At 53.3% G+C, this 27,454-nt stretch overlaps 2 protein-coding genes across 4 annotated transcripts in view; one reads left to right on the forward strand and one right to left on the reverse strand.

Annotated features, from left to right (window-relative positions):
* DOCK6 (dedicator of cytokinesis 6) overlaps window positions 1–27,454 on the forward strand; it is a 64,721-nt gene that overhangs the window by 10,279 nt on the left and 26,988 nt on the right. The window contains exons 4-25 of the mRNA XM_064381850.1: window positions 709–777; window positions 1,015–1,144; window positions 5,334–5,546; window positions 7,398–7,483; window positions 9,363–9,429; window positions 9,529–9,678; window positions 11,045–11,125; window positions 11,220–11,373; window positions 11,537–11,664; window positions 11,770–11,863; window positions 12,742–12,904; window positions 16,604–16,721; window positions 16,793–16,863; window positions 17,121–17,259; window positions 17,343–17,444; window positions 17,993–18,079; window positions 18,293–18,524; window positions 18,787–18,948; window positions 20,914–21,077; window positions 22,492–22,596; window positions 25,388–25,480; window positions 25,743–25,838. Of these exons, the coding sequence (XP_064237920.1) occupies window positions 709–777; window positions 1,015–1,144; window positions 5,334–5,546; window positions 7,398–7,483; window positions 9,363–9,429; window positions 9,529–9,678; window positions 11,045–11,125; window positions 11,220–11,373; window positions 11,537–11,664; window positions 11,770–11,863; window positions 12,742–12,904; window positions 16,604–16,721; window positions 16,793–16,863; window positions 17,121–17,259; window positions 17,343–17,444; window positions 17,993–18,079; window positions 18,293–18,524; window positions 18,787–18,948; window positions 20,914–21,077; window positions 22,492–22,596; window positions 25,388–25,480; window positions 25,743–25,838 (2,704 nt within the window). The remainder of the gene's footprint in view (window positions 1–708; window positions 778–1,014; window positions 1,145–5,333; window positions 5,547–7,397; window positions 7,484–9,362; window positions 9,430–9,528; window positions 9,679–11,044; window positions 11,126–11,219; window positions 11,374–11,536; window positions 11,665–11,769; window positions 11,864–12,741; window positions 12,905–16,603; window positions 16,722–16,792; window positions 16,864–17,120; window positions 17,260–17,342; window positions 17,445–17,992; window positions 18,080–18,292; window positions 18,525–18,786; window positions 18,949–20,913; window positions 21,078–22,491; window positions 22,597–25,387; window positions 25,481–25,742; window positions 25,839–27,454) is intronic.
* ANGPTL8 (angiopoietin like 8) lies at window positions 13,005–17,893 on the reverse strand. 3 transcript variants are annotated; one of them, XM_064381849.1, is made up of 6 exons: window positions 17,766–17,893; window positions 15,561–15,612; window positions 15,000–15,164; window positions 14,639–14,803; window positions 13,394–13,503; window positions 13,005–13,288 (listed from the first exon to the last, which is right to left on the reverse strand). In XM_064381849.1, the coding sequence occupies exons 1-6, from the start codon at window positions 17,798–17,800 to the stop codon at window positions 13,261–13,263; spliced, it is 555 nt and encodes a 184-aa protein (XP_064237919.1). In that variant the 5' UTR covers window positions 17,801–17,893; the 3' UTR covers window positions 13,005–13,260. The 3 variants fall into 3 exon arrangements, with proteins under 3 accessions (XP_064237919.1, XP_064237917.1, XP_064237918.1); XM_064381847.1 differs by lacking the exons at window positions 15,561–15,612; window positions 17,766–17,893 and having other exon boundaries at window positions 15,000–15,349; XM_064381848.1 differs by lacking the exons at window positions 15,561–15,612; window positions 17,766–17,893 and having other exon boundaries at window positions 14,639–14,800; window positions 15,000–15,347.

Below are 27,454 nucleotides of genomic sequence, written 5' to 3' on the forward strand. Positions count from 1 at the left end.
GTAGGCAGGACAGTACCAGCCTCACAGTCCAGTGGGAGGATTCACAGAGGCCCTGACTCTGTTTACCCTGATTTTCTTTTCTTTTCTTTTTTTTTTTTTTTTTTGAGATAGAGTTTCATTCTTATTGCCCAGGCTGGAGTGCAATGACACAATCTTGACTCACTGCAGCCTCTGCCTCCCGGGTTCAAGCGATCCTCCTGCCTCAGCCTCCCTTGTAGCTGGGATTACAGGCGCCCACCACCATGCCCAGCTAATTTTATATTTTTAGTAGAGACAGGGTTTCTCCACGTTAGTCAGGTTGGTCTTGAACTCCCGACCTCAGGTGATCCGCCCAACTTGGTCTCCCAAAATGTTGGGATTATAGGTGTGAGCCACCGCGCCCGGGCTTTTTTTTTTTTCTTTTAAGGTGGAGTTTCGCTGTTGTTGCCCAGGCTGGAGTGCAGTGGCACAATCTCTGATCACCGTAACCTCTGCCTCCCAGGTTCAAGTGATTCTCCTGCCGCAGCCTCCCAAGTAGCTGGGATTACAGGGATGCACCACCACGCCCGGCTAATTTAATATTTTTAGCAGAGATGGGGTTTCTCCATGTTGGTCAGCCTGGTCTTGAACTCCCAACCTCAGGTGATCCGCACGCCTCAGCCTCCCAAAGTGCTGGAATGACAGGCGTGAGCCACCGCACCCGGCTACCCTGATTTTCTTTTGCTGCAGAAAACTGGATGCCCAGGTGAGGGCTGCGGTGGAGATGTATGTCGAAGACTGGGTCATCATCCACAGAAGGTGGGTCTGACTTGGGGGGCAGATCAGAGGGTTCGGAATCCAAAAGGGCTGAGCTGCTGTCTGCAGCCGGTCCTGCTGTGTATCTGCCCACTACCCCTACAAGAGCAGGCAGACTCGTCTGGTGGAGCACAAGGAGGGTGGCCACACAGGCACCGTGGTGTGGGTGTGTCGGAGCACACTGGGGAGCCCCGGGGGGCCCTCAGCCCTCCCTGCCTGCCCAGCCCCGTTTCCTGCTAGATACCAGTACCTGAGCACTGCATACAGCCCCATCACCACGGAGACGCAGCGAGAGCGACAGAAGGGCCTCCCTCGCCAGGTCTTTGAGCAGGACACTTCTGGAGACGAGAGGTCCGGCCCTGAGGACTTGGTAAGGAAACCCCTGGCTGGGGTTACTGCGGGGGTTTGTGTGTAGGCTCCGGCCTCAGCTTTTGGTGACATGTGACAAGAAATGACCCAAACAGCCTTGAGCTCAAAAGGAATTACATCAGTCCCCATGAGTAAAAAGTTAGGGGTAGGCCAGGCGTGGTGGCTCAAGCCTGTAATCCCAGCACTTTGGGAGGCTGAGGTGGGCAGAGCACGAGGTCAGGAGATCCAGACCATCCTGGCCAACATGGTGAAACCCTGTCTCTACTAAAAATACAAAAATTAGCCGGGTGTGGTGGTGGGTACCTGTAATCCCAGCTACTCAGGAGGCTGAGGCAGGAGAATCGCTTGAGCCAGGGAGTCAGAGGTTTCAGTGAGCCGAAATGGCGCCACTTCACTCCAGCCTGGCAACAGAGAGAGAGTCTATCTCAAAAAAAAAAAAAAAAAAAAAGACTGAGATCGGTGGCTCACGCCTGTAATCCCAGCACTTTGGGAGGGCAAGGTGGGCGGATCACAATGTCAGGAGTTCGAAACCACCCTGGCCAACATGGTGAAACCCTGTCTCTACTAAAGACAAAAAATATTAGCTGGGCGTGATGGCGCATGCCTGTAATCCCAGCTACTTAGGAGGCTGAGGCAGGAGAATCGCTTGAGCTGGGGAGTCAGAGGTTTCAGTAAGCCAAGATCATGCCATTGCACTCCAGCCTGGGCAACAGGGGGAGACTCCGTCTCGGAAAAAAAAAGAATACTTAGGGGTAATAATTATAAGCATTTATTATTGAGTGTTTAGTATGTACTAAAGGTTTTTTTTTTTTTTTTAAAAAGAGAAAGAGAGAATAGGAAGGAGGAAAAAGGAAGAGAAAGAGAGAGAGAGAATGGGGAGGAGGGAGAAGGAAAAGAAAGAGGGAGAGAGAATGGGAGTATTGCTTTCTTGCCCAGGCTAGAATGCAATTTAGTAATGGGTATTGAAAACCTCTTTTATACTGATAATTATACTTAATGATGTAGTCAGGAAGGAATAAGGGAAGAAGATAACAAGCAAACAGCCAACCAATATTTAATTTAAACCTATGAAATGCTATGCGATTACTGAGGAGTGATTTACTTCCAATTATATAGTCACCTTTGGAATAGGTGTGAGGTGGTAATGTATGTTTTGTGTATTTGAAGTGGAGAGTTCTATAAATGTTTATTAAGTTTACTTGTTCCGGGTCTGAGTTCAAGTTCTGAATATCCTTGTTAATTTTCTATCTCGTTGATCTATAGAATCGTTAGCTCTTCTTGTTGCATTGATCCTTTTGCCATTATGTAATGTCATTCCTCGCCTCTTTTGATCTTTGTTGCTTTAAAGTCTACTTTATCAGAGGCGAGAATTGCATCTCCTGCTTTTTGTTTATTAGTTTATTTTTACTCTCTGTTTGGTTGGTAAATCTTCCTCCTTCTCTCTGAGTCTTTGTGTATTGTTGCATGTAAGATGGGCCCGGATGCAGCATACCGATGGGTTTTGGCTTTTTATCCAATTAAAATATATATAAGTTTAATACCGGCGTTTGATGCTAGCTGGCTGTTTTGCCCATTAGTTGATGTAAATTTTTTATTGTGTTAAAGTTCTTTGCTTTTTGATATATTTTTGGAAAGGCTGATATTGGTTGTTCCTTTATATGTATAGTGCTTCTTTCAGAAGCTCTTGTAAAACAGGCCTGGTGGTGGTGAACTCTCTAAGTACTTGTTTGTTCGCAAAAGATTTAATTTTTCCTTCGCTCATAAAGCTTAGTTTGGCTGGATAGGAAATTCTGGGTTGAAAGTTCTTTTCTTTAAGGATGTTAAATATTGGTCCCCACTCTTTTCTGGCTTGTAGGGTTTCTGCTGAGAGATCTGCTGTAAGTCTGATAGGTTTCCCTTTATGGGTAACCTGACCTTTCTCTCTGGCTGCCCTTAGTATTTTCTCCTTCATTTCAACCCTAATAAATCTGGCGATTATGTGCCTTGGGGTTGGTCTTCTTGAAGAATATCTTTGTGGTGTTCTCTGTATTACCTGGAGTTGAATATTACCCTGCCTTGCCAGGTTGGGAAGGTTTTCCTGAATGATATCCTGAAGAGTATTTTCCAACTTGGATTCATTCTCTTCATCACATTCAGGTACACCTATCAAACGTAAATTAGGTCTTTTCACATAGTCCCATATTTCCTGGAGACTTTGCTCATTCCTTTTCATCCTTTTTTCTGCATTCTTGTCTTCTTGTTTCATTTCACTGAGCTGGTCCTCGACTTCTGATATCCTTCCTTCTGCTTGATCAATTCGACTGTTTAAACTTGTGCATGCTTCGCGAAGTTCTTGTGTTGTGTTTTTCAGCTCCATCAATTCACTTATATTCTTCTCTAAATTGTCCATTCTCGTTAACATTTCGTCAAACCTTTTTTCAAGGTTCTTAGTTTCTTTGCATTGGGTTAGAACAAGTTCTTTTAATTCACAGAAGTTTCTTGTCACCCACGTTTTGAAACCTGCTTCTGTTATTGGAACACACGTGTAATCTATTAAGCCTTGTTCCGTTACTGATGAGGAATTGCAATCCCCTGTAGAGGGAGAGGCATTCTGAATTTGAGTATTCTCTACCTTTTTACGCTGGTTTCTTCCCTTCATTATATATTTGTCCGTCTGTCGTCTTTATAATTACCGACTTTCTAACTGGGTCTCTGACGTCCAACTTGTTGATTCCCTGCGCCGAAATCTGAGCAATCCACTGAGCCGGCCAAAACAGCGGTGTTAAGATTGATGGTGCTTTTCTGCCCGGGAATCTCCGGACTCTGCACCAAGAACTGGCGTGCTAAGGCACCAGCAAAACCGCCACGCCGGCCACAAGAGTCGCCCTGGCGACCCGTGGAGCTCCTCCACTGGGAATCTCCTGGTCCGTGAGCAACTAATATTCGTCTGAAAGTGTGGCATCCTCTCGTTCTTTGCGCTTTCACTGGGAGGTACGTGCCCGAGCTGCTAATCATCAGCCATCTTGGATCTCTCCGTACTAAAGGTTTTATATGTGTCCTTTCCTTTCATCCTGTGAGTCAGAGCAGCCATTACACCCAGGTAAAGAAACTGAGGCACAGCAAGGTTCTTAGAGGCCCTGAGCCTATATCTTGTCAATCAACATTTACTGAGCACCTACTGTATACCAGCCATAATTATTCCAAGGATTATTGTTTTCATTATTATTATTTTGAGATGGAGTCTCACACTATCACCCAGGCTGACTTGCAGTGGTGCAATCTCAGCTCACTGCAACCTCCACCTCCCAGGTTCAAGCAATCCTCCCACCTCAGCCTCCTTAGTAGCTGGGATTACAGGCATGCGCCACCATGCCTGACTAATTTTGTTATTATTTTTAGATGTAGATAGGGAAACTGAGGCCCTTAGAGCTGGGGGTCAGAGACCCAGTGTCACAGAGCTGAGCTGGGATTTGATCCAGCACAGGAAGGTCAGGAAGAACTCTCCCCTCCCCTGGCAACAGTGAACAGAGTCCCAGGGAAGGCTCTCATTGGCCCAGCCCCAGTGAACAGAGTCCCAGGGAAGGCTCTCATTGGCCTAGCCCAGGCCCTTGGAGCCAATCCCTAGGGTGAGTAGATGTGTTCTGATTAGCCAAATAAGGATCACCTGAAGCCCCAAGTGTGGGATAAGGAGGAGCCTCCCCCAACAATGGTAAAAGTTAGGGGGCTTGGTCAGGCACAGTGGCTCACGCCTATAATCCCAGCACTTTGGAGGCCGAGGTGGGCAGATCACCAGGTCAAGAGATCGAGACCATCTTGGCCAACATGGTGAAACGCCATCTCTACTAAAAATATAAAACTTAGCTGAATGTGGTAGTGGGTGCCTGTAGTCCCAACCACTCGAGACACTGAGGCAGGAGAATCACTTGAACCCGGGAGGCAAAGCTTGCAGGGAGCCAAGATTGTGCCACTGTACTCCAGCACTTTGGACTGGTGACTGGGCAAGACTCTGTCTCAAAAAAAAAGTTGGGGTGCTCTGTAAAGTTTCTTGAAAGAGGGTAAGCAAAACCCCCAGGTAACCCTTACAGTGATGACCATCACCTCCTGGCCCTCTATTTCCCCATCTCTAGAATGAGAATGAGGACACTCTCACCAGAGTGGGGGTGAGGGTGTATACAGTTGGCACTCAGTGCTTGTGACTTCTCCACTGGCAGGATGACTCCCGGCGCGGCTCGGGCTCCCCAGAAGACACCCCTCGAAGCAGCGGAGCCTCTAGCATCTTCGACCTGAGGAACCTGACAGCCGACTCACTGCTGCCCTCACTGCTGGAGCGAGCGGCCCCGGAAGATGTGGACCGGCGCAATGAGGCCCTACGTCGGCAGCACCGGCCCCCAGCCCTGCTCACCCTCTACCTGGCGCCTGACGAGGTGGGTGCCCCTTCCCAGATATCAGCCAGCCAGAATTAACTGGGTGCCTATTGTATACTTTATGTTCATTCAATAGCTTCTACAGATGGACATCTACTATATACCCCTATAATAATCCAATCAGCATTTATTGGGCACCTACTGTATATTCTGTTTATTCAATAGCTTCTATATGTGGACACCTATATACCCCTATATTTATCCAACCAGCATTTATTGGGTGCCTACTGTATACCCTACGCTTATTCAAGGACTTCTAGGCTGGACATGGTGGCTCATACCTGTAATCCCAGCACTTTGGGAGGATGAGGTGGGCAGATTGCTTGAGGCCAGGAGTTCAAGACCAGCCAATATGGTGAAACCCCATCTCTACTAAAAATGACAAATGTTAGCCAGGCATGGTGGCAGGTCCCTGTAATCCCAGCTACTTGGGAGGCTGAGGCATGAGAATCACCTAAACCCAGGAGGTGAAGGCTGCAGTGAACCGAAACCACCCTCACTGCACTCCAGCCTGGGTGACAGAGCAAAACTCTGTCTCAAAAAAATATATACCTTCTGGCTGGGTGTGGTGGCTCATGCCTGTAATCCCAGCACTTTGGTAGGCCAAGAAAATACAAAAATTAGCCAAGTGTGATAGTGGGCACCTGTAATCCCAGCTACTCCAGAGGCTGAAGCAGGAGAATCACTTGAACCCAGGAGGCAGAGATTGTAGTGAGTCAAGATCACACCACTGCACTCCAGCCTGGGCAACAGAGCGAGACTCCGGCTCAAAAAAAAAAATAGCTTCTATATATGGACACCTACTTTATACCTCTATAGTTAGCTAACCAGCATTTATTGGGCACCTACTGTATCCCCTATGTTTATTCAGTAGCTTTTATATGTGGACACCTACTATATACTCCTACATTTATCCAATCATCAACACCACAGGAAATGTAAAAAATAGAAAATAAATTTTTAAACATTATTTATCCAACAAGCATTTATTGGATACCAACTCTATATCCCTATATTTATTCAATACACAAATGCCTACTGTATAGTTCTCTATTTAACCAACCAATATTTATTGAGCACCTACCACATATGCCTTTATTTATCCAACCAACATTTATTTGGTACCTAGTATATACTCACACCTGTGTTTGTATTTAGCCATTTATTGAGCACTTACTATATACGCCCATATTTATTCAATCAGTACTTATTGAGTGCCTTATTGGGTATATATCCCTATATATCTCTTATCAACATTTATTGAATGCTTTCTGTATATGCTTATGTTCATCCAACCAACTTTTAGTAGGCATCTATTGTATACCTCTGTAATTATTCGACTAACATGTTTGGGTACCCACTGCATTGTTGGCACTGGGGATATAGCCATGAATAGAGAGACCCAGTCCCTACCTTCAGAGTTTACTAGTGGAGGAGAGACCCATCTTCTAGGAAATGATAACCCAGACAGAGCAGCGCCATGATGAGGTGCTGGTCATCATCCTTCACATGGTCCCCAGTGTCCCAGCCACCATGGCTCATTACACCAGGACACTGTGGGCACCTGGACAAGGTGCCTGTCCAGACCTCAGGGGTCAGGGACGACTTTCTGGAGGAAGTGTTGGTTGAGCTGAGACCTGAACAATGCGCAGACATTGGCCAGACCAGGAGGAGCGGGAGAGGAAAGGCACTCCAGGCAGGGGAACAGCATGTTTGTAAAGGCTCAGAGGCAGGGGCGGAAAGCAGCTTAGTCAGGCTGGGGCAGAGCTGGTCTGAGGCTGGGCACTCCACGCCCTTCCTGGAGGATGTCCCAGCTGCTCCTCCCTAGCCCCCACCCCCCACTCTCGGCAGGATGAAGCCGTGGAACGCTGCAGCCGTCCAGAGCCACCCCGCGAGCACTTTGGACAGCGGATCTTGGTCAAGTGTCTGTCGCTCAAGTGAGTGTACTGAGGTGTCCCTCTTCTGAGAGACGTGAAAGGACCACATGGGTTCCAGTGGGGTACACACTACATGAGCAGTGCCATTGCCATGTGCGGCCCTGTCACCTACGAGGCCACCTATGGCCACCACATATGCCTATATTTATCCAACCAACATTTGCTTGGTACCCAGTGTATACCTCTGTGTTTGTATTTAGCCATTTATAGGGGGGAGTAAGACTTCCTTTTTCATTATCCCAAGTTGCCAGTCCTTAAGTGCCAGTTGTATGCCAGGATCAGCTCTCAGCCTCTCCTATATATGAACCCATCTAATCTTCACCACAACCTCGTGAAGTGGGCACAGGTGGGGAAACTGAGGCACAGAGTGGTAACATTATCATGCCAAGATCGTACGACTTGTGAGGCTGGAGTCTGGCGCTTGCCTACTCTGCTGCTGGGATCCGGAGTTTGGTGGGGAGGCTTTGGGGCGGGTGCTAGTGACCCTAGGCCTGGCTGTCAGCTGCCCAGGGCCCCCTCCACACCAGCCCCCGGGGAGCAGCAGAAGTGCGTGGGAACAGAGCTGAACAGGATGTGGACTTGGACCTGAGCCTGGCCCTGCCTCTCCCCACCCCGAGTTCCTGCCTGGATCGGGGCAGGAAAGGGAGGCTCCATTCTGGCCTAAGGCCTGGGTGGGCCTCTTGCCCTAAACACAAGGATTGGAAACTGGCTCTGTGGGCTCATCCAGTCATTCAACAAACACCTATTGGCCTGGCGCGGTGGCTCACGCCTGTAATCCTAACACTTTGGGAAGCCGAGGCGGGCGGATCACCTGAGGTCAGGAGTGCAAGACCAGCCTGACCAACATGGCGAAACCCTATCTCTACTAAAAAAACAAAAATTAGCCAGGCGAGGAGCAGGCATCTGTAATCTCAGCTACTCGGGAGACTGAGGCAGGAGAATCGCTTGACCAGGGAGGCGGAGGTTGCACTCAGCCAAAATCGTGCCACTGCACTCCAGCCTCAAAAAATAAAAATAAAAATAAAAAACACTTATGAAGTCCCTACTGTATACAGGACACATAACCATGTGATGACCACACAGAGCCGGGATAAGACATGCTCAAAGTGCCTAGAGTCCTGGAGGAGGCTCCTGAACCAGCTTGAGGGGTGGAAGGGGGTATCTGGGACAGCTTCCCTCGTAGGGGGATGTATACATGGAGACCCGATGAGGAAGAGGAGCTGGCTGAATAGAGGGGATAGAAGGGATGTAAGGGGCACACCACACACAAAAGTGGGGAAAGCTGTTTAGGCACCCCTTCCTTCTAAGAGATGGTGGAGTATGAGACCAAGCGTGGGGTGGGGCGGGGCAGGGCGGGGCCACCAGGATTTTGTGCTGGGCCCTGCTGGGGAAGCCGGGAGTGCCCAGTGTTTCAGTTTGGAGGTGTGTGGTGAGCGGGGGCCAGCAAGGTAGAGTGAGACAGAGAAGCAGGTATGGTGGCCGTTCAGGTGAGCGAGATGGGAACTCCGTGCAAAGTGACAGTGGCGGCAGGTGACACCCCAGAAAGGAGGGACGGGAAAGCCCAGAAGTTGAGAATTTCAAGATACGGGTATTGTTGAGCCCAGAACTGCTCCATACCAACTGAACAAGGGCTGTGGTTGCAGGGAGGAGGAGCACTGTATGAGTTACTTACTGATGGTGTAGGGAAGGGGGAAAAAAAACTTCAGTGCCTCAGTTTCCCCTTTGCAAAATGAGAGGTACCTTTTCTGTAAGCCCTTAGTGGTGGTTCCATGCGGCCCAGTGGGAGTCAGTGCCCCCCACGTTGGGTCTCAAGAGGGAGTGGGGTGTGTGGATGGCGGGGGGTGTCAAGGAGAGCCCCCTCCCTCCCATTTACTTCCAGGTTCGAGATTGAAATTGAGCCCATCTTTGGGATCTTGGCTCTGTACGACGTGCGGGAGAAAAAGAAGGTAGGAACCCCTTTTTTCTCTTTCCTCCCCTTCCTCCTCCTTGTTGGGGGGCTGTGGGCTTCCTAGAGGTGGTGGCCCAGCTGCTTCTGGTGTCCCCAGATCTCAGAGAACTTCTACTTCGACCTGAACTCGGACTCCATGAAAGGGCTGCTTCGGGCTCATGGCACCCACCCCGCCATCTCCACCCTGGCCCGCTCCGCCATCTTCTCCGTGACCTACCCCTCGCCTGACATCTTCCTGGTCATCAAGGTGCCTGTTGGGGCTGGGCAAGGGGGTGGTAATGGTGAATGTCACTGGTTCAGTCCCTGGCTTCACAGAATGAGACAGATACATCACCAAGAAGGGTAATCAGGGCTGGTTGTGGGAGAAGCACAGGCAGGGAGGAGGCCCCTGACCCAAATCAGGTGCGGAGAAATCACCGACGGCTTCCAGGGAGAGGCAGCAGTTGAGCCGAGAACCATAAGTGGGCAGCCTGGGGAGAAAAGCAATCCCTGGGCACACTTGACAGCTTGGGGGTCCTCAGAGGCGGGTGAGACACCGTTGGGAAGTTTGTGGACAGATGAAAGACCTAATTGGCACCCTCACTTGAGATTCTCTATTTCTGGGAGTGAGGTCCAGTTTCTTTTCTCAAAATCTTCAATTAGGTAGCAATGATGAAATGAATTCAGTATTCACAGGCAGGTGCTGCTACCGTCACGCTTCACAGGAATTCCTCCTTCAGTCCTCACTGCAGGCCCCAAGGTGGAGGGGTGCATGGCTCCCATTTTCCCGATGGGGAAACTGAGGCACAGAGTAGGTAGGGTCCCATAGCCCTTGAATTGTCAGGCTCAGAGCCATGCCCAGAGTGGCCTCTATTTACACTAACAAAAAAAAAAAATTCAGGAAGGCCAGGCATGGTGGCTCATGACTGTAATCCCAGCACCTTGGGAGGCTGAGGTGAGAGGATCTCTTTAGCCCAGGAGTTAGAGACCAACCTGGCCAACATGGTGAAACCCAGTCTCTACTAAAAACACAGAAATTGGCCAGGCGTGGTGGCTTGTGTCCGTAATCGCAGCTACCCAGGAGGCAGGAGAATAGCTTGAACCCAGGAAGTGAAGGTTGCAGTAAGCTGAGATCCCACCATGTACTTCACCCTGGGTGACAGAGGGAGACTCTGTCTCAAAAAAAAAAAAAAAAAAAAAATTAGGGCAAGCCTGGGGGCATGATGGTTCATGCCTTGAATCCCAGCACTTTGGGAGGCAGAGGCGGGGGGATCACTTGAGCCCAGGAGTTTGAGACCAGCCTGTGCAACATAGCAAGACCCCTGTCTCTGTATAATAAATACATACATACATAAATGTAAATAAATGAGTAAATGTAGGGAAAATATCACCAGCTATAGGTGGGCTTGGAGTTTGCGGGTGGATCTGAAGAATGGGAGGGAGTAGCCACCAGGAAGGCCAAGCACTAACCCTTGATCCCAAGGACAGTGGGAGCCATGAGAGGTGTTGGAGCAAAGGCCTTCATATGATAGGAGTGTCTGAGGGCCCATGAGGGGTCCAGGAGGCTGGGGAGCCGCGAGGAGGGGACAGAGGGTTTGGGCAGTGCCTCACTGGAATCATTCATCGCCCTGCAGCTGGAGAAGGTGCTTCAGCAAGGGGACATCAGTGAGTGCTGTGAGCCTTACATGGTGATGAAAGAAGTGGACGCCGCCAAGGTAAGCGTGTGGAGGCCGAACTAGGGGCTGGGCAGATCCCTGACTCAGCAGTCCTGGGATGCTGAGTTGGCAGGGGACGGGGATCTCCCCACAGAACAAAGAGAAGCTAGAGAAGCTGCGCCTGGCGGCCGAGCAGTTCTGCACCCGCCTGGGCCGCTACCGCATGCCCTTCGCTTGGACGGCCGTGCACTTGGCCAACATCGTGAGCAGCGCTGGGCAGCTGGACCGGGACTCGGACTCGGAGGGCGGTGAGGAGGCGGGGCTAGGGGCGGGGCTAAAGGGTGGGGCTGACGGGCCTGGGGCGGGGCTACCGGGCCAGGGGGTGCGCCCTCTGCTGGCCGAACTGTGCCGCCCCTGAGTCTCCCACTTTCATCTCGGTCCCCCTTTTGTCATTGTCACTGTCTCCTCTAGAGCGCCGGCCAGCCTGGACGGACCGCCGCCGTCGGGGACCCCAGGACCGGGCGAGCAGCGGGGACGATGCCTGCAGCTTCTCTGGCTTCCGTCCGGCCACACTAACTGTCACAAACTTCTTTAAGCAGGTGTCCTACCCCGGGGCCAGGGACTCCCCCATTCCCCGCTGGCCACATCATCCCTGGGGACCCCCAGCCCCCTGGCCCAGTTTGACGGCAGCGGGTCCCATGTAGGAGGCTGAACGACTCAGCGACGAGGACCTCTTCAAGTTCCTGGCTGACATGAGGCGACCATCGTCCCTGCTGCGGCGACTGCGTCCTGTGACTGGTGCGTGGCACACCCCGTCCGTTCCCAAGATGTGTACACTCTCACTCAGTCACTCAACAAACCTACACCAATAGCACCTACTGTGCCAGGCACCAGAAACCCAACGATGACCATGATAGACAAATCCCTGACCTCAGGGGCTGGCTGCACCTGCTAATGGGGACTACAGACAAGAAGCAGAATAAATAAGATGGATATCCCGTCAGTGAGGGGCTAATAGCAGGGGACAGGCAGGGGTCCTGGGGACAGAGCTGATCAAATGTAGAGGTAAGGCCGGGGTGCAGTGGCTCAAGCCTGTAACCCCAACCCTTTGGGAGGCTGAGACAGGAGGAGAATCATTTGAGCCCAGGAGTTCAAGACCAGCCTGGGGGCCAGGTGCAATGGTTCATGCCTGTAATCCCAGCACTTTGGGAGGCCGAGGCGGGTGGATCACCTGAGGTCAGGAGTTTGAGACCAGCCTGGCCAACATGGTGAAACCCCTTCTCTACTAAAAATATAAAAATTAGCTGGGTGTGGTGGCTCACACCTGTAATCCCAGCTACCTGGGAGGCTGAGGCAGGAGAATAACTTGAATCTGGGAGGCAGAGGTTACAGTGAGCCGAGATCTCCAGTCAGGCAGAGGTTGCAGTGAGCACTCCAGCCTGGGCAACAGAGAGCGACTCTGCCTCAAAAACAAAACAAACAAACAAAAAAAGACAGAAAAATGTAGGGCGAGAGGCAGCAGAGTTGAGGGCAATTTCTGTCCCTGGCATCTGAGGGACACAGCCCCAGTCCCCAGAGAACATCATGGGAGACTCTGCCCAGACTCCACCGCCCAGAGAGGGTGGGCTGGGCCAGGAGGCTCCCAGGCAGGTGCAAACCGGTTCTTCCCTCCCCAGCCCAGCTCAAGATTGACATTTCTCCAGCTCCTGAAAATCCCCACTTCTGCCTGTCCCCTGAGCTGCTTCATATCAAGCCCTACCCGGACCCCAGGGGCCGGCCCACCAAGGAGATCCTGGAGTTCCCTGCCCGAGAAGTCTACTCCCCCCATACCAGCTACAGGTACGGCCTCCAGGGCCCAGCTGGGCACTTAATGGTGGGTATTCCTGCATCATGCTGGGTGGGGTCTCCCTAAGCTAAGGACACACATAGACACCCCGAGTGAGATGCCAAGACTCTGCTTTAATGAGGGGTGTATAGGCATGAAAGGGTACACATCCTTCCTCCACCCCTCCGCAATGGGACTACGTCCTCCGCCTTTGTCCCCACCCACGTCCGTCTCTGCTCGGTGCTCGGAAGTGGGGCCCGGCGCCCTGGCTGATCGCAGTGGACAGGCAGCTCCTCCCTGCAGAGGGGCCTCATGGGGCACGACAGTGTCCATTGCAGCATGACTGGTCCTCAGTTCCATCCAGGCAGGTTCAGGCTGGGAGCGCTGCTGTGTGGAGCCTGGGGAGGGAGATGTGGCTCAGCCCAGGTGAGGGGGCCCGTTTCCAGCTGCCCTGTGTGCCCCCCATCCAGCTGCCCCTCCTGCCAAACCCCCACCAGGCTCACCTCTCCTGGATCTGTCGCAGCCGGTGCTGCTGTGCCACCATCTCCCGCCTCTGCCGCTGCATGTGGCCTGCGAGCGCCCACAGAATGTGGCTCTGCTTGTCAGCGTGAGCCTGTGGGGGTCAGAATGCAAACCTCAGCTGGCGGCCACCTCACTTCCCATCCCCTGGCCCCCTTCCCAGGCCCCCCTATTATATGTGTGACCCAGCAAGTCATCAGTGCTCTTTGGCCTCAGTTTCCCTATCTGTAAAATGGGGATTAAATAGGACTTCATGGGGTGGTGATAAACATCGTGTGGATTATTAAAGGGCATAGAACAGTGCTGGGTACTTATTGGGTACTCACAAAATGTTACCAGTTTCTCTAGTAGTAAGAATTTATTGGCTGGGCACAGTGGCTTACGCCTGTAATCCTAGCACTTTGGGAAGCCGAGGCGGGCAGATCCTTTGAGGTCAGGAGTTCGAGACCAGCCTGGCCAACATGGTGAAATCCTGTCTCTACTAAAAAATACAAAAATTAGTTGGGCGTGATGGTAAACGCCTGTAATTCCAGCTACTCGGTAGGCTGAGGAAGGGGAATCACTTGAACACAGGAGGTGGACGTTGCAGTGAGCCAAGATTGCTCCACTGAACTCCAGCCTGAGTGACAGAGTGAGATTCCGTCTCAAAAAAAAAAAAAAAAAAGAATTGACCAGGCATGGTGGCTCACGCTGGTAAACCTAGCACTTTGGGAGGCTGAGGTGGGAGGATTATGAGGTCAGGAGATCAAGACCATCCTGGCTAACAGCGTGAAACCCCATCTCTACTAAAAATACAAAAAATTAGCTGGTCATGGTGGTGTGTGCCTGTAGTTCCAGCTACTTGGGAGACTGAGGCAGGAGAATCTCTTGAACCCAGGAGGTGGAGGTTGCAGTGAGCTGAGATCGTGCCACTGCACTCCAGCCTGGGCGACAGAGCGAGACTCCATCTAAAAAAAAAAATTTATTGAGCACCAACTGTGCCCGCCCCATGCTGGATATTTTACCTGCATCAAGTGCCTGGCTCTACTGGCAGATATCAGGTGTTGCCCTTATTTGCAAATGGGGAAACTGAGGCACACAAAAGGACATGGGTTTTATCTGGGGATATGCGGGGTAGGGGCCACGGAGCTGAGAGGCTGATCTGGGAGGTCTTTGGGACTCAAGGTGCAGAAGCGAGTTCTGGCCAGGAATCAGGGTCTCAGCCCACTAGGGCTGGGGGAGCCCCTTACTTTTAAGGCCTCCAGTTCTTCGTAGGCATGCCCCAGCCAGGCGCTCCTCAGCTGGACTTCTAGTTGCCGCACGCTGTCTTGTAGAACCTTCTGTGCCTGGGCCACCTCCCCCAGCACCTCAGCTGTGGCCTCTGCATGCAGCTGCAGAATATCCTCCTCCTTCTGCTTAATAAACAGTGGGTCACTAGTAGGATGACCAACTCATCTCTGTGTACCCAAGACCTGCCTGATTTTATCACTGAAAATCTTGTATCCCGGGAATCCCCTCAGTCCTGGGCAAACCAGGATGACTGGTTACCCTAGACATAAACTCCACTTTGGAGTCCTGGCCACCCCGCAGTGTCCCAGCTATGGTGCCCACCTGAGTCTCCAACAGGCTTGCTCGAAGTTCCTGGGCTGCCTCCCGGCCCTGGCTGACCTCCTGCCCCAGGAGTTCCACTGTGCGGCCATAGAGACCCAGGTTGCTCCTGGCCTTGGCCAGCCGTGTCTCCGTGGTCCTGTACACACCATTGAGGGCCTGGCCCAGCTGCAGGGTCCCGTGGAAGAGCAGGGTCAGCTCCTCATGGCGTGCCAGTTCTGTGCCGCCCCCAGGGGCCACTGAGGCAGGCCGGGCTACCATTGCCAGGGCCCACAGGAGGCACAGAGCGAGCACTGGCATGACGGAGGGTCTGAGTTTGTAGCCACAGCACTGCCACCGATGCCTTTTATGCCCCACACCCCGCCAATCCCCAGTCAATCGTTAACTGGCCAGCCGGGTGCCCCGCATTGCACAAGGGCCTGGCGGTGGTGCGATAGTTGCATCAGGCGAATGTCCGGCTGGGCCATGCTGGGATCACGCTTCCTGGGGCTCAGGGCCAGGTGTGGGTGAGGAGCATTGGGAGAGGACGGGCCCCAGACCCTGCCGGGAGTTCCTGAGACTCACCACGCTGAGCCTGTCTCTCCATCTATGAATAGGCATCGCAATGACGACGGTCCTAACGGTAAAGAATTTACAAGTACTGATGGTTTGCCCAGAGCTGTTCCAACTGCCATTACAATATCTGCCCTTGTTCCCCTCCCACACATTTGCCACACTGGGGGTGCTTTTACTTGCCTGGTTTGTGGCCAAGGGAACAGGTGCAGGTGGCAGAGACTTTCCCAAGGTCACACAGCCTGATCCAAACCCTGCATATGCCTGGATCACCACTGACTGCCATTTTACTCCCTGGGTGGCTGTGCAAGTACCTCAGTTTCCCTGCTTGTAAAATGGTGGTGATGTTTGTCCTGCCTCATGAGCTACTTGTAAATGGGTTATTTCATGTTGAGTGCTTAGAACGGAGCCTGGCACACAGTAGGTGCAATTACTGTATTGTAGTAGTAGTGTTTGGTGCAATTATTGTCATTGTTGTTATTTTATCATCATCAGTACCATTACACAGGCTCAGCTGTGTATAATGGAGTGCCCATTATACACACAGGGAAACTGAGGCCCAGAGAGGGGCCAAGGCTTGTACAGAGTTGCCCCTGAGGGAAGGAGGCAGGACTCTGGCTCTGGCCTCAGTTTCCCCACCTGAGAAATAGGACTCATGACTCTAGTGACCTCCTGAGGGAAGGGCAGTCAGGCCCCTGGGTGCGGCTTAGGCTTGACCACTGGCCACGTGAGCGACCTTGGAACTCTGGCCCTGAGTGCCTTGCTGTTCTCTGCCTTCTGTGTATCACTGTGCCCCATGAGTGCCTCCAATGTGCCTCTGTCCCCTCCCTCCACCACGCTGTCCCCAATCTGTGCTTTGAGGGTGCTCACTTGTCCCCCACCCTCTGCCCTCTGTCCTGTCTCCAGCCTGATGCCTGTATTGCTTCCTGCCTGGCCCTCAATGCCCCAGCCTCATGACCCACTCTCCCAGCCAGACTTGTTCCATCAGCCCAGCCTTGTTTGTGTGCACCTTCAGGGTCCCCGTCCCTCTGACGCCCCCGTCCTGTCCCCCACAGGAACCTGCTGTATGTGTACCCACACAGCCTCAATTTCAGCAGCCGCCAGGGCTCCGTGCGCAACCTCGCCGTGCGAGTGCAGTACATGGCAGGCGAGGACCCCAGCCAGGCCCTGCCGGTCAGTGGCTGCGCCCCAGGGAAGCGGGCCAGGGCATCCCCCGTGGGTCCCTCATGCATCCACTCCCCCAGGTCATCTTTGGCAAGTCCAGCTGCAGTGAATTTACCCGTGAGGCCTTCACACCGGTGGTCTACCATAACAAGTATGTAGGGGGACACATGAGGACCTTGGGGGCACCCATGGGGGTAGGAAGATGTTCCTTATATATACACATAGGGCAGCACTGATGGGAATACAGGACGAAGGGAGGAGGAGGCTCCCAGAGTGCTAATGAGGGAAACTGAGGCAGAGAGCAGGAACAGTGGAGCCCACAGCAATGAGGGGGTGGCGCAGCAGAGGCAGCGGGGCAGACAGTGGGGACCCCAGCCCCCAGCAGATCCCCCAGCCCGATTCCACCAGGTCCCCCGAGTTCTACGAGGAGTTCAAGCTCCGTCTTCCAGCCTGCGTGACGGGGAACCATCACCTGCTGTTCACCTTCTACCACGTCAGCTGCCAGCCCCGGCCGGGCACTGCCCTGGAGACGCCCGTGGGCTTTACTGTGAGCTGTCCCCTCCTTCCCTCCCCCGGAGCCCCCCTCGTCCCCAAGCCTGGCCACAGACCTGACCCCCAGCCTCTCCCCAGTGGATCCCACTGCTGCAGCACGGCCGCCTGAGGACCGGCCCCTTCTGTCTCCCAGTGTCTGTGGACCAGCCGCCACCCAGCTATTCCGTGCTCACACCCGACGTACGTGCCCCGGAGCTCCTGCCTGCCAATGCACAGTCCCGAGAAGCACTCCCAAGTCACCTGCCTTCCTTCCTGTCCATCCCGAGAGGCTGGCTGTCCTCTACTGCATAGCTCATCATCCCCCTGTTAATGCCTCGCTGTGTCCTACCTGTCCACGAAGATTCCCATCGCCTCCCTGCTCCATTCCCACTTTAGCCACCTGATCGCTGTCCCCGGCCCCCTTAATACTTATCATTCCCCACGAGTGCACCATCGTTAACGCCCCAAGGCCGTGAATCCTCCTATGCCATTTCCTGACCTACACAATGATTATTCATTCACCTTGTGTCTCCATTCTCTGTCCCCCTCCTTGGCATGTGGGTTTCCAGCCTGCCCAGTGGACCCCCTCAGTCTCCTGGGACCAGGGCTGGGGCCGGGGGTGCTTGGCTGCACCCCCACCCCCAGCCTGGGCTACACTCTGGCCGCAGTGTTGCAATGGCTGGGGCTGCTGGGTGACCTGATCAGTTGGGGAGGGTGACCAGTGCCCACCCGGTGCCTCCCTCCCACAGGTGGCGCTGCCGGGCATGCGCTGGGTGGACGGTCACAAGGGCGTGTTCAGTGTGGAGCTCACGGCCATGTCCTCTGTGCACCCCCAGGTACGGGGTGGGACGGGAACCCAGGAGTCCTGCCCTGCTCCCCTCTTGCCTGTCCTAGGATTGAGTAACAGTTGCCAGTGGCGAGGTCTGGCCTCACACCGTGGACGTGACTTTGGTCAGCTGGTCCCAGCTTACGGGAAATCTGCTGATTCAGGCGGGGGGTGATCTTCGTCCCCTGGGGCCCCACTCTGCTCACCCCACATCCCTACCCAGGACCCCCACCTGGACAAGTTCTTCACTCTGGTGCACGTCCTGGAGGAGGGGGCCTTCCCATTCCGGCTCAAGGATGCTGTGCTGAGCGAGGGTAACGTGGAACAGGAGCTGCGGGCCAGTCTTGCGGCCCTGCGCCTGGCCAGCCCTGAACCCCTCGTGGCCTTCTCCCACCACGTGCTGGACAAGCTCGTGCGTCTGGTCGTCAGGCCCCCGATCATCAGTGGCCAGATTGGTGAGCAACTTTGGCCCCAGATCTGTCTCTCCTTCCAGCACATGGCTTCTCCGTGCTGAGGAGACCTTCTGTAAGCCCGTTTACCTCTCTGGCCATTTTCCTTACCTGAGAAGTGACCCCCAGCCCCCTGCACCCAGAGAAGGTCTTCTGTGACCCTTTAATGGGTCATGATCCCTTGAATCCTGATGTCTCTATATTTGGAAAGTGGGCGGGGAGGGGAGAGGCCTTGGGCCCTGGAACTTGACCTCTGCTTGCCCCACAGTGAACCTGGGCCGTGGAGCCTTTGAAGCAATGGCCCATGTAGTCAGCCTTGTCCACCGGAGCCTGGAGGCAGCCCAGGATGCCCGCGGCCACTGCCCACAGCTGGCTGCCTACATTCACTATGCCTTTCGACTGCCTGGCACTGAGCCCAGCCTCCCGAGTGGTGAGTGTTTGTAGAAAACCCTGGGAGACAAGAACTATCTGGGAGAAGAGGCCAGGCGTGGTGGTTCACGCCTGTAATCCCAGGACTTTAGGAAGCTGAGGTGGATGGATCATTTGAGGTCAGGAGTTCAAGATCAACCTGGCCAACATGGTGAAACCCTGTCTACTAAAAATACAAAAATTAGCCAGGGCCAGGCATAGTGGCTCATGCCTGTAATCCCAGCACTTTGGAAGGCTGAGGCAGGTGGATCACTTGAGGAGTCAGGAGTTTGAGACCAGCCTGGCTAACATGGTGAAACCCTGTCTCTACAAAAAATATAAAAATTAGCTGGTCGTGGTGGTGGGTGCCTGTAATCCCAGCTACTAGGGAGACTGAATCACTTGAACCCAGGAGGCGGACATTGCAGTGAGCCGAGATCATGCAGCTGCACTCCAGCCTGGGTGACAAAGCGAGACTCCATCTCAAAAAAAAAAAAAAAATTAGTCAAGCAGGGTAGCACACATCTGTAGTCTCAGCTACTCAGGAGGCTGAGGCAGAAGAATCACTTTTACCTGGGAAATGGAGGTTGCACTGAGCTGAGATTGCGCCACTCCACTCCAGCCTGGGTGACAGAGTGAGACCCTGTTTCAGAAAAAGAATGAAAGAGACATCTGGGAGAAGAGCATCCAGGTAGTGAGAATAACATGTGCAAAGGCCCTGAGGTCTCACAGGCCTTAGCTGGTTTGGGCAACTTGAAAGAGAGATAATGTCTTGCCCACTTTTACCCCGTCCCTGGGGTGGGGTCCCTGTTTGTTTGGCTGGAAAATGATTCAGACAGTCAGCAAGCCTCTTCAGTAGCTGGAGTAGGGGCTGCAGCTGAGCTGCCCGGATGTGAATCCTGGCTCTGCTGCCTACAATCTCTATAACCTTGAGCAAGTGACGTCACTTCTCTGAACCTGGTTTTCCTTTTGTAAAATAGGGATTATAACAGTGCCCACCTCATTATATGAGGACACTGTAAGAGTAAATGACATAGTAATGCACACAAAATGCTTAGTACATAGTGAGCACTCAGTTCTGCTGGATTTTTTTTTTAATTTCCCAAAAACAAAAACAAACAAACAAACAAACAAAAAACCTACCTCCTATGTGTCAGGCATTATTCTCAGGATATTTTTTCTTTTTTCTTTTTTTTTTTTTTAAGAGGCAGGGTCAGCCGGGCGCGGTGGCTCACGGCTATAATCCCAGCACTTTGGGAGGCTAAGGCGAGTAGATCACCTGAGGTCAGGAGTTTGAGACCAGCCTGGCCAACATGGTGAAACCCTTCCTCTGCTAGAAATACAAAAGCTGGGCATGGTAGTGCGTGCCTGTAATCCCAGCTACTCAGGAGGCTGAGGCAGGAGAATTGCTTGAACCTGGGAGGCAGAGGTTGCGGTGAGCCGAGATCACACCACTGCACTCCAGCTTGGATGACAAGAGCGAAACTCTTGTCTCAACACAAAAAAAGAGTCAGGGTCTTACTCCGTTGGCCAGGCTGAAGTGCTAGAGTGCAGTGTCATGATCATAGCTCACTGCTGCCTTAGACTCCTGGGCTCAAGTAATACTGTTGCCTCAGCCTCTCCAAGTAGCTGGAACCACAGGCATGCACTGCCATGCCTGGATAATTTTTTCATTAATTTTTTGTAGGGATAGAATCTCGCTATATTGGCTGGGCTGGGCTTGAACTCTTGGGCTCAAGCAATCCTCCCGGCTCGGCCTCCCAAAGTGCTGAGATTGTAGGCATGAGCCGCTGTACAAGGCCTGTCCTCAGTTTTTCAATACCCCCCACATCTCTGTGAGGCAGCAGGTATTATATCCATTTTATAGATGAGGAACTTGGAGGCTCAGAGAAGAAAAGTGATTTTGCAAAGATTAGCTGAGTAGGAAGGGACTGAGACGCGTCACATCAGGTGGGTGGGTGGCTGACCCTATTCATTCCATCCTCAGGGGCCCCTCCAGTGACAGTACAGGCTGCCACACTGGCCCGTGGCTCTGGTCGCCCCACAAGCCTCTACCTGGCCCGTTCCAAGAGCATCAGCAGCAGTAACCCTGACCTCGCCGTGGCCCCTGGCTCTGTGGATGATGAGGTTTCCTGCATCCTGGCCAGCAAGGTAGGGCAACGGGGGCCCTGGAATCTCCAGCCTCAGTGGTTGTGGCTGCTACCTGGGTGGGCGAAGAATCTCTGTTGATGAAGCATGGGAAACAACAGAGACGGTAACATTGATGAAGGCTTAACTCTGGGCGGTAGAGTTGGGCTGGGCTGTCACAGGCTGTGGGGTATGGGTCAGACTTTGTACTGAATTCTGTACTTCATGACTGACCCGAGGATGGGTGGTGGAACTTGGCGTGGCCGAACAAAGAGCAGCGTGTACCTAGTGTAGCAGGTGCATATACACATTCACCCCAGGCATGTGCCTGCACAGGTGCGTATACGCATTCACCCCACGCATATGCCTGCACAGGCGCGTATACACATCACCCCACGCATGTGCCTGCACAGGTGCGTATACACATTCACCCCACGCATGTGCCTGCACAGATGAGTATACGCATTCACCCCACGCATATGCCTGCACAGGCGCGTATACGCATTCACCCCACGCATATGCCTGCACAGGCGCGTATACGCATTCACCCCACGCATATGCCTGCACAGGCGCGTATACACCACCCCACACATGTGCCTGCACAGGCGCGTATACGCATTCACCCCACGCATGTGCCTGCACAGGCGCGTATACGCATTCACCCCACGCATGTGCCTGCACAGGCGCGTATACGCATTCACCCCACGCATGTGCCTGCACAGGCGCGTATACGCATTCACCCCACGCATGTGCCTGCACAGGCGCGTATACGCATTCACCCCACGCATGTGCCTGCACAGGCGCGTATACGCATTCACCCCACGCATGTGCCTGCACAGGCGCGTATACGCATTCACCCCACGCATGTGCCTGCACAGGCGAGTATACGCATTCACCCCACGCATGTGCCTGCACAGGCGCGTATACGCATTCACCCCACGCATATGCCTGCACAGGCGCATATACGCATCACCCCACGCATATGCCTGCACAGGCGCATATACGCATTCACCCCACGCATATGCCTGCACAGGCGCGTATACGCATTCATCCCAGGCATGTGCCTGCACAGGCGCATATACACATCACCCCACGCATGTGCCTGCACAGGCGCGTACGCACATTCACCCTATACTTGTATGTACATGGGTCCATGTACACATTCACCTCATGCATATACATATACAGGTGTGTATACACATGCATCCCATGAGCAGACGTACAAGGGTGTGTATGCGTGTGCACACATGCACACATATACACGGGTATGTATAGGCATGCACCTGATGTACCCACATACATATGTACATTTTTCAGGATTTTATGTGGGTGCACACGTGGGCACATGTATGGTCCAGAACTGTGTTCACGCGTGGTGTTTCATGCTGCTTTCCCTGCCCTCCACTGGGGATGCTACCACTTCTCTGTGTATCTCCAGGGCATCGATCGCTCACACTCCTGGGTGAACTCTGCTTATGCTCCAGGAGGCAGTAAGGCTGTGCTGCGGCGGGCGCCCCCTTATTGTGGGGCCGACCCCAGACAGGTGCCCTTCCTACCTGTTCCTGCACTCATGTGACACCACCTCAGCATGAGCTCCTCCCACCTTTTTGGCTGCATCTGACTAACCTCGGGGGGCTGCCTGAAGGAAGTGGCAGACCCATCTCCTGCCTTGTTTGGGGCTGAGAAGTCTGTGTTTAGACTGACTGGGTCATCTTAACTGGCCTTTTGCTGCCACATAGGCCACAGTCTCAGGTAGAGACAGAAGTCACAGGGGTGGTATGCAAATAGCATGCAAATGAACTGCAAATCCAGTCACCCATCACCTCACTGCCCTGCATGGCCTGTTCACCTCCCTTTAATCCACCCCATTCATGGGACTCTCCAAGGGCTAGAATTGAGCCTCTTGGCTTCCCTATCCCATTTTAGACAAAGAGCTCCCCTTACCCGGCCTTTTTCCAGTTACCTGGTGTGGTGGGGGGTGGGCTTTGCCTTCAAACAGACCTGGGTTCAAGTCCTAGCTCTGCTATGAGCTCACCTTATGCTCTGAGCAATTGGATGCATCTTCCTGAGCCTCAGTTTCCTCATTTGTAAAATGAAAATAACACTCAAATTTTCAGATGCAGTTTGGGCTCACTGAAGTGTTCCCCCAGCAGTCCTGAGCCTATGCTTGAGTCAGGGCTGAGGACACTGCCAGCGGGATTTTGTTGGGATGATAGATTCTTGGTCTGGCCTTGACCCTGAGCTTCTAGCTAGCTGGAGAAAAAGACATGGATCAAACAAATGGATAAGTGTATAATCACACAGCATGGAAAGGAAGCAAATAGCACCCGAGTGCCAGCTTCCCTCTGCATAGTCTTGGGGGCCTCTTCACGGGGGAGACATTTTTTGCTGGGACCTGAAGGGCGAGATAGAGTCAGCTAGGGAAGGGTGGGTGGGTGTGGGCATTCCAGGCAGAAGGAAAGACACATACAAATATTGGGACCAAGGTCAGAGGGCCGTAGGCAGGGAGAGGAGGCCACAGGGCTTGCTTCCTTACACACTTGGCCCTAGGGCCTATTCCAGCTCTGCGCCCATCACCAAGGCGACCTGTACCCTATGACAGGCCCAGGGGACCATCAGCAGAGCAGGCAGGGGGGTCTTAGAGCAGTCATTTCCTTGGATTGCTGGGAATCTGGAAATCTGGGTGACATGGAGGCTGGGCCTTTTCAATGGAAGGCCCTCCTGGTGCACACTGAGCAGTCAGGGCATGGCTGGGGCTGGGGTAGCTGGAGAGAGCCCTCAAGTGTCAGAGTAGGTCCCAGGGCTGGGTCAGCTCCGTCATCAGACCTCTTCTTCCTGCGAGCAGCCTCACCTCCCAGCCAGCGAAGGAGGAAACAAGAGTGGAGCTTGAACAACTCCGCCCAAACCCATTTCACGGATGGACACTGAGGCTCAAGCCAGGCTCGGCCAGGCTCGGACAGGGCCAGGCTTAGAACCTTGGGCTCTCTCTGCTTTTCGTGGCACCTCATCCACATCTCACCTCCTCCGTCCTCATCTTCCTGCATCATCTTTCTCTTCCTTCCTCATCTTGTGTTTAACCCTCTGTCTCCACACACCCTCCTCCACCTCTGCGCCCTCCTCTCTGTCCACTATGCTCACTAACTCGGTCACACTCTGCCCCTCATCCACACTCACCCTCACCTCCTCTGGCCACACACATTCTTGCTATCTACAGTGATTTCATCTCCTCTGCCTTCACCCCACCTGCCATGCACCCATTCCCAGCCTTCATGTGTTCTCAGTCCTGCTCCATCCACACTCCTCCTGCCTGTTTTGGTCACACTGCTTTGTCACTCACCACCTTACTGTGTTTTCATTCTTATTCTCACCTCCTCCGTCACATTTTTTTTTTGTGAGATGGAGCCTTGCTCTGTCACCCAAGCTAGAGTGCAGTGATACAGTCATAGCTCGCTGCAACCTCCCAGTCCCAGGGTCAAACAATCCTCCTGCCTTGGCCTCTTGAGTAGCTGGGACTACAGGCACATGCCACCAGCATTTTTTTTTTTTTTTTTTTGAGCTGGAGTTTCCCTCTCGTTGACCAGGCTGGAGTGCAATGCACAATCTCGGCTCACCACAACGTCCGCCTCCCAGGTGCAAGTGATTCTCCTGCCTCAGCCTCCTGAGTAGCTGGGATTACAGGCATGCGCCACCACGCCCAGCTAATTTTTTGTATTTTTAGTAGAGACGGGGTTTCTCCATACTGATCAGGCTGGTCCCGAACTCCCGACCTCAGGTGATCCACCCGCCTCAGCCTCCCAAAGTGCTGGGATTACAGGCATAAGCCACGGCGCCCAGCCTATTTTTATTTATATATGCATATATATATATTTAGTAGAGTCAGTGTCTCACTGTGTTGTCCAGGCTGGTCTTAAACTCCTGGGTTCAAGCAGTCCTCCTGCCTCAGCTTCCCAAAGTGCTGGGATGACAGGTATCGAGCCACCCTCCCAGCCTCGCATTCCTCTCCCACACCCACACACCTTGATCTTGACTCCTCAGCTGTCTCCAGCTCCTCTTCTGTTTGTCCCTGCCCCCACTGCCCTGTCTACTCCCACAGCACCCTGGCCATGTCAAGCAGCCTCCCATACCCACACACGTCCGCCCATCTCATTCCTGCCTGCCCTCACTGCCTATCCGTGGCCCCATCCCATCCTTGTGGAAGCATTTCTTTCTCTCTTTTCACACTGACCCACCCCCTTTCCCCAGTCCCCGTATGCGTGGACACATCTCTCCTCCAGCCACGTAGCCCTTCCCCTCATCCACACTAACCCTCTCCTCGCCATCACATCCCATCGTAGGCCATCGACCGCATCTCTAGCCGAGCCTCCTCCTACCTCGAGGGCTCCTCCTCGGCCCCACCAGCCACCCAACCGAGACCCACTGTGCAGAAGGTAGTGGGGGGAGGGGTGGATGACTCCATTTGTGTCCCAGCCCCCAGCAAAGGGGTCCAGTGTTCCTCCCCCATCCAGAGCCCAGCGGGGTCCGGCGAGCCCAGGGAAAGGGCACGTCCACTCCTCTTGCCCCTCTCCTCCTGCGTCACTCCTGCTGCACTAACCCAAGCCCGGCAGCTGCATCCTACCCTGGCATGCCGTCCAGAGGGGGTACGGGAGGGGGTGGTGCCTGGCGCTCTGTGACCCCTGCCTCTGTCCCCAGCTGCTTCACGAGGAGCTGGCTCTGCAGTGGGTGGTGAGCAGCAGTGTGGTGCGCGAGGCCATCCTCCAGCATGCCTGGTTCTTCTTCCAGCTCATGGTGAGACCCCCTTCTCCCTGCCTGGTGGCAAGATCCCCACAACAAGAGCCCCTTCCTTTTTTTTTTCCTTTGAGACGGGGTCTCGCTATGTTGCCCAGGCTGGAATGCAGTGGCTATTCACAGGCGCAATCCCACTATTGATCAGCATTGATCAGCACGGGAGTTTTGACCTGCTCCGTTTCTGACCTGGGTGGGTTCACCCCTCCTTAGGCAACCTGGTGGTCTCCTGCTCCCAGGAGGTCACCATATTGATGCCAAACTTAGTGAAAACACGCGATTGGCATAGCGCACTACAGCCCGGAACTCCTGGGCTCAAGCGATCCTCCAGCCTCAGCCTCCCGAGTAGCTGGGACTACAGGCACGTGCCACTGCCCCGGCACCCCTTCCTTTTTTAAGAGAGAAGCCCCCTGAGATTGCAGCTGAGATAGTTGAGAAATGGCCCCAAGAGACCCCTTCCCACTCCTAGAGAGATGAGAGCTACTTAAGGTGGTGTCTCCCTGGAGAGACTGTACCTGAAACCCCCTTCAGCGAGAGAGAGCCCCGCTTCCCTATGAGACTCTTTAGGGACAGAAACCATTAAGAGACCCTCACCCAGACAGGAGACCTCCATCCTGCAAGAGATATTCCTGGATAGAAAGGGAAATCTGTGCCGGGCATGGTGGCTCATGCCTGTAATCCCAGCACTTTGGGAGGCTGAGGTAGGTGGATCACCTGAGATCAGGAGTTCAAGACCATCCTGGCCAACACAGTGAAACTCTATCTCTGCTAAAAATACAAAAGTTAGCTGGGCATGGTAGCATGTGTCCATAATCCCAGCTACATGGGAGACTGCAGCAGGAGAATCGCTTAAACCCAGGAGGCAGAGGTTGCAGTGAGTCAAGATCATGCCACTGCATTCCAGCCTGGACAACAGAGTGAGACTCCGTCTCAACAACAACAAAAATGAAAGCTTTCCTATTTTTTTTTTGAGATGGAGTCTTGCTCTGTTGCCCAGTCTGTAGTGCAGTGGCACGGTCTCAGCTCACTGCAGCCTCCACCTCCGAGGTTCAAGCAATCCTCCTGCCTCAGCCCCTCTAGTAACTGGGATTACAGGCACGTGTCACCTTGCCTGGCGAATTTTTGTATTTTGTTATTTCTTTCTTTCTTTTTTTTTTTTTTATCCTGTCCCTCTAGAGAAAAGTTTTATATTTTTAGTAGAGACTGTATGTCACCATGTTGGCCAGGCTGGTCTCAAACTCCTGACCTCAGGTGATCCACCCACCTAGGCCTCCCAAAGTGCTGAGATTATAGGCATGAGCCACCACGCCCTTCCCAAGGGAAAGCTTTCTGATCAAGGTAGAGACATCCCTAAAACTCTTCAATAGGTGCATTGAATGCCCCTTTCCCAGGGCCTGCTGGCCATATCCCCTCTGGGCCTCCAATAAAGCTCCCTTCAAGTCCTGTGCCTCTAGCCCCACCCTTTGTCCCACCTCTGGACTTTGCCCTGGTGAGACCTGCATAAGCCCCTCCCATACCCTCTCAGCCTTCCCACTCCCTATACTCCTGGGATGCTCATAGGATTGGCCCATGGCTTTGTCAAGCCCCAGCCACCTCAGGCCCTCAGGCCTCAACTTCCG

This window comes from Aotus nancymaae, unplaced genomic scaffold, assembly GCF_030222135.1.
Source record: "Aotus nancymaae isolate 86718 unplaced genomic scaffold, 86718_ANA_hifiasm-v0.15.2.pri h1tg000028l, whole genome shotgun sequence".
Lineage (NCBI taxonomy): Eukaryota > Metazoa > Chordata > Mammalia > Primates > Aotidae > Aotus > Aotus nancymaae.

Coding starts and splice junctions, on each gene's coding strand:
- ANGPTL8 (XM_064381847.1), bottom strand. CDS start 15,296: ATGCCAGTGCTCGCTCTGTGCCTCCTGTGGGCCCTGGCAATGGTAGCC. Junction 13,504..14,638: donor AAGAACTGGAGGCCTTAAAA/GTAAGGGGCTCC, acceptor TGACCCCCACAG/GCTCACGCTGACAAGCAGAG. Junction 13,289..13,393: donor CTGCGACAGATCCAGGAGAG/GTGAGCCTGGTG, acceptor CTCCCTCCCCAG/GCTCCACACAGCAGCGCTCC.